The sequence below is a fragment of the Homarus americanus genome, unplaced genomic scaffold (genome assembly GCF_018991925.1).
Source record: "Homarus americanus isolate GMGI-L3 unplaced genomic scaffold, GMGI_Hamer_2.0 scaffold21914, whole genome shotgun sequence".
In the NCBI taxonomy this organism is placed as follows: Eukaryota; Metazoa; Arthropoda; class Malacostraca; order Decapoda; family Nephropidae; genus Homarus; species Homarus americanus.
Window position 1 is genome coordinate 4,324,463 of NW_024719665.1, and position 19,151 is coordinate 4,343,613.

General features: G+C 40.3%; 1 protein-coding gene across 3 annotated transcripts in view; it reads left to right on the forward strand.

Moving 5' to 3' along the window:
• The window catches only part of LOC121860226 (zinc finger protein 678-like), a 58,109-nt gene extending 40,764 nt beyond the window's left edge, over nucleotides 1-17,345 (forward strand). For all 3 annotated transcript variants that reach the window (XM_042357312.1, XM_042357313.1, XM_042357314.1), the window contains exons 4-5: nucleotides 10,324-10,575; nucleotides 15,462-17,345. In XM_042357312.1, coding sequence (XP_042213246.1) covers nucleotides 10,324-10,575; nucleotides 15,462-17,054 — 1,845 coding nt within the window. In that variant the 3' untranslated portion in view covers nucleotides 17,055-17,345. The remainder of the gene's footprint in view (nucleotides 1-10,323; nucleotides 10,576-15,461) is intronic.
• The last annotated feature ends 1,806 nt before the right edge of the window (nucleotides 17,346-19,151 follow it).

Genomic DNA, 19,151 nt, shown 5'->3' on the forward strand with positions numbered 1-19,151 from the left:
AAAGATCCTCATTGGATAGACGTAATTTTGAGAACTAGTTAGTGATTAATCTCAATAGAAAGGTTTGCAAATAAACTTCTTTAGTTAACTATTTTTTTTTTATTTACTGTGGATTACTTTAATATTTGAGACAATTAATTATTTTGTTACTTTTTACTTTCAATACTTAGTACTATATGAATGAGATACTTTTTACTTTACTTGAGTACATTGAACTTTGGATACTTTTACTTGTACTTGAATAACATTTTGCCAATGTAGCAATAGTTTTACTTAGTAAAAAAAAGTCCAGTACTTTTTACAACTGCCCATTGTCAGGGTGGGGGATTTGTGGGTCTCATGACCTGATGATGTCTTGAACAAAGATGAAAGCTAAGGTGCTCCAATGTTTCACACTGAATGTACAGAACGGTATATGTAACTGTAATCACTTTTTACGTTTTAACACTGCTTTAACACTACTATATTCTCGGCTGATTGTGTCCTGGTACAGTAAAGTACAGTACTGCAGAATCTTGAAGATGTTATGATATAATACAATACAGTCGGCCCTTAACATACGCGGGGGTTAGATAACAGAGATACCCGTGAATGTTAAAAATCCGTGTACTATTGCTGCCCCCCCCTAAAAAACCCTGGCCCCCCATGTCCTTATTTACTGTATATACCTGTGTGTAGTTCGAGTTTTTAAGACCAAATTATTTGGCAAAAAATTGGGGGTCGACTTCTAAACTGGTAATAGTTTCGTTAGGTTGAAAAATATTTACCAGTAACTACCAGTAAACAATGGAAACGGCGCACCAACGCACCACCAGCTGTGAGTGTCAGTACAGTTGCCAGGGCAGATCTCTTGCGTCATCATAGCAAGCCCAAAGTAGCCAAATGCATGGTATGGTATGCACAGTTCAATGTAAAACATAAAGTATTCATTTTTTAAAGTTTATTTATAGATATTGTACATAAATTTTTGTTCATTACATTTGAAACATCAATCTTTGTTAATTAAATTTGAAACAAAAGAAAACTACGATACAGTATTTTCATTAAAATATTATATCACAAGTATATTTTACCTTAACTGTGACTGAATGAATATATTCTCAGAAATAAATATGGAAATGTAATATTTTGGCTGAAATGACGTACATATTACAGTGGAAAGTGGGATAAAATCATGACGAAAACAATGACTTTCGCTTTCTTTTGTTGTTTAAAAGATTTTACCGTAATCGCTTTTCGAATGGTTTTCAGTTAAAAAACTGTTGTACTGTATTACAATCATATTCTATCCTATCATTAGCCTCATAATCCCACAGCTGAAAACCATTTGAGAAGCGATTACGGTAACATCTTTTGAATGAAAGAAAGCGAAAGTCATTGCTTTCGTCACAATTTTATCCCACTTTTCACTGTAATACATACGTCATTTCAGCAAAAATATTACATTTCCATATTCTCAGAAATAAATAGTAGTTTTGTTGAAACGTAATGTACAGTATTTAATATTAAAATGCAAAAAGAACTATAAAAACAATTAATACTGTACACCCGTGCAGTGGGGTATGCTATAACGAACGGATCCTACTACGCATATTCCTATAATGAACGGTTTTACCTATAAAATTGAGGATGCTATAACGAACGCAACTCCTACAACGAACGCGGATGAATACGGGACTATTTCGTCTGGCGCATGAATATTGTTGTACTGCGACCCACAACAAGAGCGTCAGGCGCCATCTTTGTCTCATTGTGTAGCCAGTGCACCACTGTTATTGTTGAAATTTCGTCTTTTGATGTGGAAATACGAGTTATTTGTATAAATATTTTGTTATACAAATGTACAATTGTAACAATGAATCGTCCAAAGCGAGTGAGAAACCTCATATCTCTTGAAACTAAGAAAGAAATCATAAAGAAACGTGAGAATGGAACAAGCATTGTGAAGCTTAGTGATGAATATGGGATGGCTAAATCGACTACAGTGGGGTATGCTATAACGAACAGATTCTACTACGAATATTCCTATAACGAACGGTTTTACCTATAAAATTGAGAATGCTATAACAAACGCAACTCCTACAATGAACGCGGATGAATACGGGACTATTTCGTCTGGCGCATGAATATTGTTGTACCGTGGCTCACAGCAAGAGCGTCAGGTGCCATATTGGTTCATTGTGTAGTCAGTGCACCACTGAACTTGTTGAAATTTCGTCTTTTGATGTGGAAATTCGTGTTATTTTTATAACTATTTGGTTATACAAGTGTACAATTGTAACAATGAATCGTCAAAAGCGAGTGAGAAAGCTAATAACCCTTGAAACTAAGAAAGAAATTATAAATAAACAGACAAAGTGCCTGTAAGACAGTCACCAAAGAGGGCTAGGAAGGATGACTCTTCTCCTTCCACCTCTTCTCCATAATTCTCTCCTTCCCCCTCCTCCTCTGCCTCCTGTCCTGCATGCTGAACAACACTAAGGTAAAGATAAAGTACCGTATTTTATACAATTTCCACAGAAATTTTTCAGTGTTAAGTGGTTGTATTTGGGGCCTGGAACGGATTAATCCTATAACGAACGAGGTTCTAGAACCAATTAGATTCGTTATAGCATACCCTACTGTATATGTACGATTTTGAAGAATAAAGAGGATTTGAAAACTGTGCAAGTGACTAAGGGAATCTCTAGACTTAGCAAAGCAAGGTGTAATGTGATTGAGGAGATGGAAAATTTACTCTTAGTGTGGATAAAGGAGAAAGAAATGGCAGGTGATAGCATTAGTGAAGCTATAATTTGTGAGAAGGCCAGACAATTGTTTGAGGACCTTAAAACCAAGACTCCCAGTGGAAGTGATAGTGATGTGCCAGTGTTTAGGGGTACCAAGGGGTGGTTTACTGGTTTCAGAAGAAGAAATAAATTACACAGTGTTGTGAGACATGGTGATGCTGCTAGTGCAGATAAGGAAGCAGCTAAGGAGCACCATGAAATTTTTTTGAATGTGATTAAAGAGGGAGACTTTGTTTCTCAGCAGGTATTCAACTGTGATGAAACTGGACTTTTTTGGAAAAAATGCCTCGCCGTACATACATTACAAGGGAGGAAACTTCTGTCCCTGGCCATAAGCCAATGAAAGACAGGCTTAACCTCCTTCTTTGTGCTAATGCTTCTGGTGACTGCAAAATAAAACCACTCCTTGTGTACCATGCAGAAAACCCCAGAGCTTTCAAAAACATTGGGAAGAACCGCCTTGGTGTTATGTGGCGGTCAAACCCAAAGGCTTGGGTGACCAGGAGTCTTTTCTTTGAGTGGGTGATTGAGGTGTTTTGGACCCAGTGTTTGGGAATACCTCAGGGAGAATAATCCTCCACTGAAAGCTTTATTGGTGATGGACAATGCACCAGCCCACCCTCCTAATTTGATGGTTGAATTGCCAGAGGAGTTCAACTTCATCACTGTGCACTTCTTGCCACCCAACACGACACAACACCCATAGATCAACAGGTAATTTCTAACTTTAAGAAGCTGTACACAAAGGCACTGTTTAGAAAATGTTTTGCGTCCACTTCTTCCAGTGATGTTAGTTTGAAGGAATTTTGGAAGAGTCACTTCAATATAGCAGACGCTGTGTTTTTCATTGCTTCAGCCTGGAAAGAGGTTACTATGAGGTGTCTTTGTGCTGCTTGGAGGCCATTGTGGCCTGAATGTGTGCTTCAGAGAGACTTTGAAGGCTTTGAAGAGTTAGAGGAAGAGGCTGTTGTACATGAAATTGTGTCTCTGGGCAATTCCATGGGCCTGGAAGTGGATGATGATGAGGAGTTGGTGGAAGAGCACAGTAAGGAACTGTCCACTGAGAAGCTGCTTGAGCTTCACAAAGAAGAAAATGAGACACTGAAGCAGAGCTTAACTTCTGAGGAGTCAGGGGAGGATGAGGACAAGGAGGAAAGCCGCATCATTCCCGCCAAAGATCTCAAGGATGTGTTCTTTTGCTGGAGCAAACTGTCTAAGCTTCGTGAGGATTATCATCCTGATGTTGGTTCTGTGGAAAAGGCCATCAGTGTGTTTAATGACAATGTGATGAACTGCTTTTGGAAGATCCAGAAATCAAGGTTGAAGCAGCCAACCCTGGATTCCTTCTTTAAAAAAGTAGCAAAAGACCCTACAGACAAAGTGCCTGTAAGACAGTCACCAAAGAGGGCTAGGAAGGATGACTCTTCTCCATAATTCTCTCCTCCCCCCTCCCCCTCTGCCTCCTGTCCTGCATGCTGAACAACACTAAGGTAAGATAAAGTGCTGTATTTTTTACATTTTCCACAGAAAATTTTCAGTGTTAAGTGGTTGTATTTGGGGGCCTGGGACGGATTAATCCTATAACGAATGAGGTTCCAGAATCAATTAGATTCGTTATAGCATACCCCACTGTAATGTACTGGCTGGCATCTCCCCTCGTCACCACTCCTCCCCGCTCTATCCCTCCGCCTCCTCCACATCGTCACTACTGTTGTATTACAATAATATTCTATCCTAATTCACTACGATACCACATTTCTGAATATTTTCATTAAAATCCATCAAAATCATTTTCCTTGTCATCGTTTTCAGCATCAAACAGCTCCTCCCAGTCTTCTCCTGGAACAGGGCTAGAGGGTACGTGTTTTTTGAATCGTTTTCAGTTAAAAACTGTTACATCACATGTATATTTTACCTAAACTGCACCTGAATGAATATATTCTCAGAAATAAATAGTAGTTTTGCTGAAACGTGATGTACAGTGACCCCTCCGTTAACGAACTCAATCCGTTCCAGAAGGTCGTTCGTTAACCGAAACCATTGTTTCAATGGGTTTTTGGGTAATTGGTTCCAGCTCACCGAAAATTTCCTAAATTCAACAAAAATGGTAGAAAAGTTCACTTACTTTGAGGTGTGTATGTAGAAGGCTCCTGGATGATGATGATGGGATTTAGAATGGGGGTGGAGGAGAAGGAAGAAGAGAAGGCATTGGGGTGGAAGAGAAGTCACCCCATGGTGCCATTTCACCCATAAAATTTTAGCTCTGGTGTAATTCAAGATTATTTTCTTTAAATCAACATTGCACTGCATTATATATTGTCAATATGTAAAATATATTTCAAAATGACCAATAATTTGCTTGGAAACACAGAAAAAAAGCGTTTAGTTGAAGAGAGTCTCAAGCAAGATGTTACCTCCAGTGAAAACAGAGAGACTAACTCCTGTTTGCTGTGTTAAGAGGCTGGATGCCGTGCATTAAACTAGTCACTGTACCTTCAATTATGTTCAATAATTGTTAAAATGACTAAAAAATTGAATATTAAACTTTTAAAATTATTGAATAGTATAAACTTCTTGATATTTACTAAAATAGTAAGGAATTTAAGCCCTAGAACCGATTAATGTATTGGCGGACTGATACTAAAGCTGGTTGCCCGGTCAGTGCAAGCGAAAACATGTTGAGGTTGGTTCGTAAGAACTTCGTTAACCGAATTTTTTTTCATTAACCGAATTGAAGATCCTTATGGAAGGCAGTTCGTTAAACGAGGGGTCACTGTATTTCAATGTAAAATAGGATAAAATACATGACGAAAACAAAAGACTTTACCTAACCTTCCGATGTTCCAGAGATGTTACTCGTTTTTTTAATAGTTTTCGGTTAAAATACTGTTATATTACAATGATATTCTATTCATACTGTGCTTGATATACTACATTCACGGAAATGTAATATTTTTGCTGAAATGACGTACGTATTACAGTGGAAAGTGGGATAAAATCGTGAGGAAAACAATTACTTTCGCTTTCTTTCATTCAAAAGATGTTACTGTAATCGCTTTTCTAATGGTTTTCAGTTAAAAAACTGTTGCATCACAAGTGATTTAGGATAGAATATTATTGTAATACAACAGTTTTTTAACTGAAAACCATTTGAGAGCGATTACGGTAACATCTTTTGAACGAAAGAAAGCGAAAGTCATTGCTTTCGTCACTTTCTATTGTAATACGTACGTCATTTCAGCAAAAATATTACATTTCCATATTCTCAGAAAAAATAGTAGTTTCGCTGAAACGTAATGTCTTTCAATGTAAATTAGGATAAACTACTTGAAAACAAAAGACTTTACCTAACCTTCCAATGTTCAAGATATGTTAATCGTTTTTTTAATAGTTTTCGGTTAAAATACATATTAGTAATATTCTATTCATACTGTGCTTGATATAATACATTCACTGAAATGTAATATTTTTGCAACTACAATGCTGATGTCAACACAAGCGTGGTTACAGCGAGACTGACTGAGTGAGGGAGAGCTATGCGTGTGTGTGTGTGAGGTTGCGGGAGCTGGCGGTGTCCCGTGTTCGGTGCCGCGCACGAGTTGAATGGCGCGCGATTTGAATGTACTTCAATTACTTCAATGTACAGAATATTCCTCCGGCGGGGCAATCCGTGTATGCTAAACCCGCGTATGTTAAGGGCCGACTGTATTGTACTTCAAATCCTGGTATGTTAGTGCATAGATTGTTGATACTGTACAGTTATTCAATGGTTGCTGGGGTTGTAGTACATATATCATCATGACACACTGTTGTGGTTCAGCAGTACAGTATATATGTATCTAGTTTTAACATAAAATTGGAGATAGTGTATAATTTATAATGTCTTTGATAAAAAAATTCCTTATTCATTATATAGTGGAAGATTAAGAGCTAGATAATTGCTATGCGTTAGTGGAAATAGTTTATAAATAGTCAGTTGTTTTTCCTGCTTAATTACAAGAGGTTTTACATAAGCTAATAAAGTTTCAGTTTATCATTAATGATATATAATATATTGGAATGAGTACAGTAGTATCATATGTTAAATTTTGCCCTTGCACTTAAATATTAGAGAACGGTGATTTTCAAGGGTGTGTATGTGTGTTTATGTATAGAGTAGACGGGAGAGAAGGAGAGCAGACTGCCAAGACATGTGGCTATACCCACATGCTGTTTGGGTGTATAATGTGATAAGTACCCAAACTACAACATATCAGTTAATCTACAGAACATCATGTAAGTGAAGAAGCAAGTAAAGCATCAATGTTGCCAGGCCATGTAATGAGTAAAATTATATCAAGTTGCTTTAAAATATTCTGGTCCCAGGCTGCCGTGTGCACCTCATGTCTCACTGAAGAAACTCGGAGGCTTCAGATTCATGAGTTGATACTATGGTGATTCACACCTCATGGAGAGGGTGGATTGATAACACTGAGTGTATCAGCCAGAACAGGCTCCAACTGTACCTCAGCCTTTTCAGTCTTAAATGGTTGGCAGGTAATTGACATTTGGTTTTCAGGTTGAGCCATCTATCTCTCCAGTTTTCTGAAAGATATCATTAGGTGTATTGTGCTTGTGTTTGTCTCAATAAAGTTAATACTGCAGTACAGTGAACCCTCACTTTACGCTGTTAATTGAACCCACGGCGGCCCGCGTAAAGTGAGGAACGCATAAAGTGAACAACATAACATATGGGATTAATTGAAATAGAGACCGGGCCGACCCCCAGATTCCACTTTTTCCCGACACAATACGTACGTTTTACTAAAAATAACATCTTAACTTTATGATGGTATTCACTCACACATAATATAGAAGGGAACAATCAATAAGAGAATAATAAACTGAAGGTTAGGTTAGAAAAAAACAATGTTGAGGTTAACACTTACGTTAGTAGAAGAGATGGGTCGGCGTAGGGGAATGGAGGCTGGTTCCGAGGCAGAGGGCAGGCTACTGGCCCTCAGGTGAGTCTTCATCGGTGTCATCCACACTTACTAGTGCCTCCCTGACAAATCCTTCAAAGTCATCATCACTGTCTCTGCCTCTGTCACTATCACTAGCTTGGGCTGGCTGTGGTGGGTTCCGGGCGAAGAACTCTGTTATGCTTTGCTGACAGCTGGTGTTTATGTTGTCGTGATAAACCTTGATGTAGGGCTCCATAGTCTGCAACAGCTGGGTAGTGAAGATTTCATACCTGTTTGCGTCAGGGTCGTCGGAAAGGAGGAGCTTGACTTTCTCAATACACTCGATGGCACCCCTTACATTACTATGGGATAAGCGTCGTTCTTCTTGGAATGACTCGCCACCTGCCTCTTCACTGACGTCATCATCATCTACCGTCTCGTCGGTAGTCACATGAGGATCCCTTATCACCTCCAGGATGTCGTCGTTGGTGGTCTCGGAGAAGCCTGCAGCTGTAACACTCTGCGCAGCTTCTCTGGCAAGGTCCACTGCTACTGCAACAGTCTGAACCTCACCAGTCACAGATTTACTCTGCCTAACACCCGGAATGCCTTGCAACGCATGTCTCCATGCGTGACGAACAGTTGCTTCAGACAGCTGATCCCATGCCTCCACCAAGAAGTCCACAGCTTTCTTGACGTTGAATGTTCTCCAGAATTGTTTCAAAAGTACTTCTTGCTCTGCCAACTGTTGATCCTCGTTGTCTTCGCTCTTGCTATCGGTGTTTTTGTCACAGGTTACGCAACTCTTCCTTGGTGTTGGTGTAGTCATTCAGGAGGTTGAATTTTTTAGCAGAGAATGCAGCTTTTACATTACAGATCAATTCTTGGTCCATGGGCTGTATTATAGACGTAGTGTTGGGAGGAAGGAAGACCACTTTTACGTTGGGGTGACGATCTAACAGTAGGGGCGAGTGTCCTGGTGCGTTGTCAAGCAGCAACAAAATCTTGAATGGCACATTCTGTTGCTCACAGAATTTCTTCACATCGGGAACGAAACAGTCATCAAACCAGGAGAGGGACAGTGTAGAGAACATCCACGCCTTACGTGCGGTCAGCCAGTGGACATTTAGCTTGGTCATGTCCATGCTCTTGTAGGCGTGCGGCTTGCGTGCTGTGTGGATCACCGATAACTTGAGCTAAAAGGTTCCGGAGGCATTGGTGGTAAACAGGACGGTGATGCGCTCCTTCTGCAACTTCCGGCCCTGACACTTGCTGGCATTCTTCACAACGAAGGTCTTGGAAGGTAGCTTTTTCCAAAAAAGACCAGATTCGTCCATGTTAAACACCTGGTTGTCGGTGTACTGTCCTTCCTCCATAATCTCACGTAAAAACGGAGGAAATTCCCTAGCCGCAACACGGTCAGCACTAGCTTCTTCACCACCATTGTTGGTATTGGTGATCTTGTTCCTCTTCTTAAACCTCTGTAACCACCCAGAGGAAGCATTAAAGGGTTTGGGCTCTGTAATTCCCATCTTTCGTGACACTGCAGCATACAGTTCACGTGAGTACTCCTTAACTGAGCGCGTGTCCACCGCCATGTTCCGTCGCGCCTGACGCACCAAGTAGCTCACAAGTAATTTTTCCGTCTTGAGAAGCACCTGGTTGTGGAAATACTTGATCATAGAAGCACCTGTAGACTTTGTGATGTTCATGTGCTCCTTTATCTTGGCTGCATCCTTCTTAATTGTCCTGATAGTTGATTTGTTAACACCATGCTGGCCCGCGAGATCAACCTGTCTTGTTCCTTTCTCCAACTCTTGTATGATCTTATATTTTATTTTGTAGCTTAAGGAACGTCGTGTCTTCTTTGGCTTAGGGCGGCTGGGTCCAGGTAATGCAAGGTTTCTTTGTGGTTGTGGTCCGGTGGAAGCCATTCTTATGGAACAATGGATACCGATATACACAGTGTAGCCGGGAGGGGTGGAACTGACGCGGTAGGTCAAGGGGCTTGAACGCTCCCGCGGCGGGGCACGTCATAGTACTACATTAAACCAATCACAGCTAGCAGGGAGGGAGGTAAGGATGCTTTGCCCAATCACAGACCGCTACATCATATGACGTCACCGATAACGCAACAAAGACATACACTGCGCAACCTACTCACACCGCTTACACAACATGGCGGATGGCGGGAGGTTTGGATCCAAAAATGGCGCGGCGCGAGAGGACCGCCAGCCGCTCTCCGCGTAAAGGGGTACACACACCGCGGAAAGTGAGCATTCCGTGTTCGGCAGGATACCGTGTAAACGTGGAAACCCGTAAAGTTGGACCGCGTAAAGCGATGGTTGACTGTATATTCTTTGTATCCATGTGATGAAAGAATATGAAATACACACATACAGTACACATTTTTACATGCAATTTACCTTATTATTGTACAGAATCAGTATTTTATTCTTTTTAATTTGTGACTCATAAGAAATTTGGTTAGGGGTGGTGGGTGGTTATGACATGTGTAAGGAAAAACACACACACTTCTTGTAGCAGTCACCACTCACTTATTTTTATTTTTGTTTTGTCACTAATTTCAGGTTGAGGAAGAGGGTCTTGATGGTGACCCTGACACTGTCCTCATGGATGATGATGAAGATGAAGATGAAATCCCTATAAAGCAGGAGAAGGGAAGAGGAAAGACTAAAGGAAGAAAGAGAAGAAAGCGTCGCCTCACCTTCACGCCCAGGAAGTTGAACAAGATTTACCAGTGTGAGCAGTGTCCTGCCAGATTTGCCAGAGATACTCAACTCAAGTACCACTCCAAGGTCCATATTGATGACCAAACAGAGGTGAGACTGGTTGGGATATCTACCCTTGGTAAATATCCTGGGAGTACAGTATAAAGTTTGGGGGAGGCTGACCTCACAGTAGTACCTTTTGTCCATATAGTTTTGTTCAAGTTATTTGGGGACCTTGAATAACAGAACTTAACAGCTGTTAGAATATCCTGCCTCTCCACTTTGATGTTTGGTTCTTGATACTGTACGTTGTTTCAATTAACACAAGCTAAGAATGAATGGATAAATGTTTTGTACTTCTTAGGCTTGGTTTATAGGTTCTGCCTGTTGTCTGGCAGTGAGAGGGGCCAACCTCAAAGTGTTTTATATAGTTTTTTCTCTTTTGCTTATTCTTCTATGGAGTTTCTGTGAACAGTTTCAGGTGGGTGTGGAGTTCTCGCCCATGGGCAATTTTAATTATGCTGATATGGATGTCCTGATTACCCAGCAGGTCCCTCAATACCCAGAGCTGACCTACCTCAGCTACTGCCATCAAGTAGATGAAAAATGACAAAACCACAGGGCCTGATGGAATCCCAGTCTCGGGGACCTCTGCTTACCAGCAGTCTTCACTCTCTCTTGGAGAATATAATTATGGGAGAAAGAGGAAATCCCCCAAGCTCTTAAAGATGCCTCCGTTGTCAATATTTATAAGAACAAGGGAGACCGATCAGACTGGCAACTGCCACGGGATCTTACTGCTGTCTGTAGCTGGCAAGATTATTGCCCGAGTCCTCAACAGACGTCTTCCTGACAGAAATTTTTAATTTGTCTGCCATTTGTAAAATTTCAGGTCAAATCTGTCTTGATTTTTTTGACTGGTTTATAGTAATACCAAATTTTATTTATTATATTATCTTGACATATACACACATTTTAATTTTAACTTTAAAGTTTATTTAAAAAAAATCATATGTAACGTGTGTAGAATCAGAGTTTAGTTAGGTAACCTACAATAAATGAAAATTCAGGCCTGGCTCAGGTTGAGCGCTGCACTAGATTAAACATAATTTTTTTCATTTCTGGTCTGTAAATAATACAAGTCAAGTTGCAACCTAAACAGCCCACCACCAGATGCTTATTATGTATTGTTTGAGTATCTGAGTGATGTTCAAAGTGTAAACAATGATGAAAATGATGCAGAATTTAAAAATAAATGGAGACAATGATGGTGATGGCACTGACGAGGAACATTAATCCTGGAAAAAATCCACACTGCTTATGTCACTATGTCAGTGCCCCCTCTTGCCTAGCACATTTTTTTTTATCCTTGGTCATTGTGTCTTTCTGTAATTAAATTTAAATCTAGGCTAGCTATATTTATTTCACAGTTCAAGCACAACACTCACTAACAAATGAAATATTTCATCTCTCTGAATTCCCTATAATCACTCAAAACAATGGAAAATTATGTTATTTCGTCTTGAAAATTTTGTCTGATTTTCTCTCAGATTTGTCTGCTAGTAGATTGCAGATCACAGGAATTTCTATCAGTGAGCCTGAAGCAGAAAACTTCTTCCCAGAATCTCAATGTAGCCTTAGACCATCATGTGGCACCATTGATATGATCTTTGCTGCATGCCAGATACAGGAAAAGTGCAGAGAACAGCGTCATGACTTGTACATGGTCGTCTTCGACTTTACTAAGGCCTTCGACTCGGTCAACATGGAAGCCCTCTAGTTGTGGACCATCAGTCACTTTAGTTGCCCGCCAAAATTCATCGCCTTTGTGATGCAAATCCATGATGGCATGAACTGCAGTGTCCTGCACAATGGCACCCAGTCTGAGTTCTTCCCCATCCAAATGGGGGTTAACCAAGGGTGTGTACTGGCACCAACTCTCTTTTCCATTTTCTTGGCTCTCTTCCTTTCTTGTGCCAGTGCCAATTTAGCCGGTGGGGGTTGACATCCAGTACCGGAAATTAGGGTCTTATCAACGTAAGACGACCCCAGGTAGGAGCAAGGTGTCTGCTTCTTCCATCACTGAAAGTCAGTATGCAAATGACCTCACCTTTGTTGCTCACACTGAATGTGACCTACAGGAGATCCTGAACACCTACCCAGGTGCAGATGCACACTTCGGCCTTGAGGTGAATGTATGTAAGACTCAGACTCTTCTTCAGCCTGCCCCTGGTTCCGCCACACCTCCACCATCCATCCAGGTTAATGGTATTACCCCCTCTAATGTTACCCAATTTCAGTACAGTGGCCCCTCGGTTAACGAACTCAATCCGTTCCAGAAGGTCGTTCGTTAACCGAAACGTTCGTTAACCGAAACCATTGTTTCAATGGGTTTTTGGGTAATTGGTTCCAGCTCACCGAAAATTTCCTAAATTCAACAAAAATGGTAGAAAAGTTCACTTACTTTGAGGTGTGTATGTAGAAGGCTCCTGGATGATGATGATGATGATGGGATTTAGAATGGGGGTGGAGGAGAAGGAAGAAGAGAAGGCATTGGGGTGGAAGAGAAGTCACCCCATGGTGCCATTTCACCCATAAAATTTTAGCTCTCTGGTTTAATTCAAGATTATTTTCTTTAAATCAACGCTGCACTGCATTATATATTGTCAATATATAAAATATATTTCAAAATGACCAATAATTTGCTTGGAAACACAGAAAAAAAGCGTTTAGTTGAAGAGAGTCTCAAGCAAGATGTTACCTCCAGTGAAAACAGAGAGAGACTGACGCCTGTTTGCTGTGTTAAGAGGCTGGATGCCGCGCATTAAACTAGTCACTTTACCTTCAATTTTGTTCAATAATTGTTAAAATGACTAAAAAATTGAATATTAAACTTTTAAAATTATTGAATAGTATAAACTTCTTGATATTTACAAAAATAGTAAGGAATTTAAGCCCTAGAACCGATTAATGTATTGGCGGACTGATACTAAAGCTGGTTGCCCGGTCAGTGCAAGCGAAAACATGTTGAGGTCGGTTCGTAAGAAGTTCGTTAAGCGAATTTTTTTTCGTTAACCGAATTGAAGATCCTTATGGAAGGCAGTTCGTTAATCGAAATTACGTTAACCGAGGTGTTCGTTAAACGAGGGGTCACTGTATCTTGGCTCCCACCTGTCCACCACCACGAACATCGATGAAGAGATTCAACATCGGATCAGATGTGCATCTCAAGCCTTTGGCAGACTCTATGCCCGTGTCTTTAGCTGTAGGGAGTTGAAATTTTCTACAAAGTTGCACATGTATCAAGCAGTGGTCCTCCCCACCCTGCTATATAGCATCGAGACATGGTTCACATACAGGAGGCACCTCAAGGCACTTGAAAACTTTCAACAACGTGGTCTACGTTCCATCCTCCGAGTTCGCTGGGAAGACAAGAGAACAAATGCTAGTATTCTCATTGACACCAACTATGGGAGAATCGAGGCTACCATTATCCATGAACAACTACGCTGGACTGGCCATGTTACCCGCATGGACAACAGTAGACTGCCAAAGCAGCTACTTTTCAGTCACCTAAAGCTGGCGGGCAACTGAAAAGGTATAAGGATAGTCTTACGACACACCTGAAAAAGTGCCAAATCGACCCCCTCATCTGGGTGATGATTACTCCACACCGTAACGCTTTGAGAAGTACTACTGAGACAGTGTCAATTACTTTAGAGTTAGCCCGACTGCATACCGAGGCAGACAAGTGCCAGTGCTTGAAAGATGTATCCCTCCATACATGCAACATCTGTGGACAGCCATGTTGGTCCTGTATCGGCCTTGAGTCACCTCAGATCTCACCAATGAAGGTGACATCTTTAATAGCTCATATCAATGTATCATAGCTGGATGATGGTCATACTCGATTATGAGTGACAGCAGAGTTTTGTGTGTGTGTAATAATAATAATTAATGGTTTATTGAGATAACATAGCAGCCAGAAGGCTGAAAATATACAATGAACAGAGATGATAAGTTACATATGGTGGAATTAGGGAGTGGATCACTTGATTGACAAAAGTTTTCAGTACAAAAAGATAAGAAACATATAGTCAATATATAATTTAACTGTAGATCTGGTACTGTGGGAGCTGGTCTTGTAAACAGTCTTGTGACCTGATATTGGTTCCAACAAAGTCCTTCACAGGGATTTCCTTCTACCTTGGTGCTAAGGGCCGCTCACTCCCTACAGCTGTAGTTATTTAGCACATCCACCATGTGGTCCTGGCAGGTCCTTCAGCTCACACTGGGTGTACTTGTTCCTCGTGTGATGTACTATAGTTAGGAATTTATAATTCCTCACCGGGGTGGAGTAGGGAGTTCTCATTTCTCTCCTGATGTAGTTTGGAGTCTTTCTTTGCTTCTCATCCAATGTTGGTGGTGATGGGTGTGCAGCGGACCCTGGTTGTGTAAGGTCCGGGTCAGGTCACCAGTGGCTGCTAAGTACTGATTGTCACTCTCTAACAGTTGTTTCTTTCTTTCGAGTTGAAATTGTCACTTTTGTATATCAGTTGTGGGTTGATCGTCAATCTTTGCACTGTATTGTTGGTGGGAAGATATTGATAAATCCAGGTGGGGAGGAGGAGATGAGGAAGGGGGAGGCCCGACAGACCAGGCTGGCAGCTGTCTCCATGGCCGCTTTAGTGGAGCAGCGCTGAGTACGTGTGGGCATGAGTGCTTGTGTGTGAGAGAGAGAGAGAGAAGCAGTGCTGTGAATGGGTTTAAGGAAGTGGATACCGTACGCACTTGAGGGGTGAGTAAGGGGAACTCCAATTATCTGAACGATTTACCATAGAGATAAATATGAAAATATCACAAGTGATATTGAAACTTAACTACAGTTCAATACACATTCTAAGTAGGCATGTAAAGAAAAAAATTATATTATTTTTTTGAAATAAGCACAGAATTATACCATATGTATTAGTGTTAACTAATTTTTTAATTTACAGAAGTTTGAGTGTGACCAGTGTCATGTCGTCTTCTCACGGATGAATAAACTCATGAAGCACCGGCAGCGTGCCCACCAGGAAGCTCTTTCGTGTAATCAGTGTAATTCTCAGTTCACTCACATCAACAGCTACAGGTTACACATGCGTCTTCACAGCGGAGAAAAACCTTACGAATGTAATGAGTGCAGAGCAAGATTTGTTCAGAGCAGCCACCTCAATATTCATAAACGTTCACACACTGGTGAAAAACCCTATCAGTGTGATGTTTGTAAACAATCTTTCAAGCAAATATCACATCTTAGAACACATGAAAGAATTCATACACAGATGAAACCATATACTTGTCAAATGTGTGGAGCTGCCTTCATTCAAAAAAGTAGTTTAAATCGACACAGCAGAATTCATACTGGTGAGAAACCTTACGTGTGTGTGATTTGCCAGGCAGCATTTTGTGTCAAGAACAATCTTACTCGCCACATGATAACTCATACTGGTGAGCAGCCATACAAATGTGATCTTTGCCCAGCCTCTTTTGGCCAGGCTATAGATTTAAAACGACACAAGATAGCACATACTGGAGTAAAGCCATTTCAGTGCGATGTGTGCGATGCTTCATTTAGTCGTAAGAATAACTTAAAGTGGCATAAATATATTCACACTGGCGAAACACCTTTCAAATGTGATGAATGCGTGGCAGAATACACACGTCCACGCGATCTAAAGAAACACAAACTAAGCCATGGCCCTGCTAAACCACACATCTGTGAGGTATGTCACCAACAGTTTCCTCAGTCTAGTGGTCTTAAACGTCACATGATGACTCATACGGGTGAGAAGCCTTTTGTTTGTGAAAAATGCTGTGCTACCTTTGTCGATAAAAGTGCTCTGAAAAGACATATGTATAAGCATGTTGGTGTAAAGCCATTTGCTTGCAAGAGATGTGATACAACATTCCGAGAATATCGTAGCCTTAAGAGACATTCTGTGCAGGTTCATGGTGAAGAACCTGAGGACAGACAAACCCACATGCAACAGCAACCACAACAACAACAGCAACCACAACAACAGATACAACAACAACAACAGGTTTCCACAATACCAGCAGGGACTATCATTACCACTCAAGATACAACTCACCTTAACCAGTATGCTCAAGCAGCTCCACAGCAAAATCCCCAGCAAATGGCACAAGTTCCAACTTTAATGCTCTCAGGTGGACCAGGGCAGCCTGCTCGAGCTGCCAGGCCTGCCAATAATTGTCAGAATCACACAGCTCATGTACTTACTTTTGGTGGTAACAACCAGTGGCAGTCATGGTGCTTCTGTGAGACTCCAGCCATTCCTGAAACTCCACAGCAGGTGATGGTAGCCACTAGTGCAGCACCTGTTACCCTTCCTGTGACCACCCATCAGCAGCAGGTGCAGCAAGCACAACAGCCACAACAGCAACAGCAGCAACAGCAACAAGCAGCTCCATTTACAATGTCTGTAAAAGCACCTACAATGCCTACCCATATACAACTGCAGTTTCCATTTGGAGATACCCAGGCTGCCACAAGCCACACTCAATGGGTGTCTAACTGGGGGAAATAGGAGAAAACAGGTTAATATATTACTGTGTATGGAAAAGTTAAATGGCATTAGAACATTTAGTATACATAGAGGTAAATTGTTCATACAACCACAAGTAATTTATGCAGGTAAACATTCATAAAAAAAAGAACTTTGATATTGAAATATATATCTGATAATATGTTACATTAATTTAGTAACAGTTCAGTAATAACAGTGGAATGTCGATTTAAAGCGATTCAATTTAAGATTATTGATTTAAAGTGACACCCACAATTAAGAACAATGTTTTAATTTAATGCGAATCTTTCCTATTTTGTGTGAGTCAATCTGGCACATCATATTTTAAAATTCGCGCCTAATGTTTCTCTGGGCACGCTACACTGTCCTAAGAGCAAAGCTGTACTGTACAAGTGTACATGTACAGGTGCTCCTCTACTTAAGAACGTTCAACTTACAAACTTTCTGAGATACAAACATCATCACTGAGGGGGTTACCTCCCAGAACAGGTGTTTAATGTGGATGAGACTGGATTATTTTGAAGAAAATTCCAGATCGAACAAACATTACCTAAGAGGAGAAGAGTGAGCCAGGTTTTTAGGCTGTATTAATGGGTATAGCTGTACTAAATAATCATTTAATTTTTTACAATATGTTTGGTATCTACAAGAGTAAAGTTGGACTTACAAACAAGCCTCAGGAACGTAACTCATTCATAAGTAGAGGAGCACCTGTACTCAAAATAATGTACTAAATGATCACTAAAATTTTTGTCTAATATATTCAAATTCATCACTATCTTATAAGAGTTCCAGCAATGTAAATTATATTCTCTCCGGTCACTTCTGTGACATTTTATAAACAAAAAATAAAAACTCAATCAAAGGGATATAAATAAACAAATAAATACTTCACCAGACCTTCGGTGCCAACTGTCAAACATGTCACTGTCACCCCCCAAATCTTCCCAGCCAGGGTTGGGGTGGTTACAGTATAGGCTTACCGTTTTTTATCTTGTATAATATCACAGACTAAAGTTAGGAGAATATAATTTGCATTGCTAGAATCCTTGCAAGACAGCGAATAATTTGAATATAAACGTCATATATTTTGCACAAGATAAAATTTTTAGCCCTTTGTAATAAAATGAATTAGAGCATGTCAGTTCAGTGACATTTTATAAGAGAAAAACTTAGTCACTCTTAAGGACAGAAAAATAAATAAGCACTAGACCTTGGCATCAACTGTCAAACATATCACCTCCTCTTTCCATCAGCTGATTACTAGTAAACAGACCATTTCACGTCCCATAATCTTAGCTGTATTGATTTATGAGTGTTTGTTTTAACATAATACTACAAAAAACATCTGGGTAGACTCTCAGTCTTTTTAGTATTTTGTGCTTCTCTCAAGTACCAAACTACAGTAAAAGTCCAAAAATCCGGATGCCAGAAATCCGGACCACCCGAGAATCCGGACTTTTCAAAAACAATTTTTTTTTTTTTTTTAGCGGGCATTTGTGTGCATGTGCGCATGCGTGAGCGCCACAGCTGCACAGCGACAACAAGCGACCACGTGGTCGCCACTTTAAAATGGGCAATCAAACTGTGACAACATACCGTATATACTCGTCTATAACCCCCCCTCGTTATCAGTCGACCCTGATTTTTTGACCAAGAAATCGTTAATTTATGATATTCCTCGTTTATAGTTCCACCCACGTTTTTGGGGGTAATGGAACAACAAAACCACTAAAAACGCTCTACGTCCTATAAACTGAGGCTCGCCGTGCATGAAACAAGTGCTGAAGGCAAATTGTTTACCATTTATTATTACGACACTTTACACTGAAACCCGGGTAGTTTCAACACAAATATTGTATATTTCCATTCAAGTATTTATTCAAGTCAATTAGGAGGGAATATTATTGAAATACAACAGTTTTTAAACTAAACCATTCGAAAAGCGATTACGGTAACATCTTTTGAACGAAAGAAAGCGGAAGTCATTGTTTTCGTCATGATTTTATCCCACTTTCCACTGTAATACGTATGTAATTTTAGGAAAAATATTACATTTCCGTGAATGTATTATATCAAGCACAGTATGAATAGAAT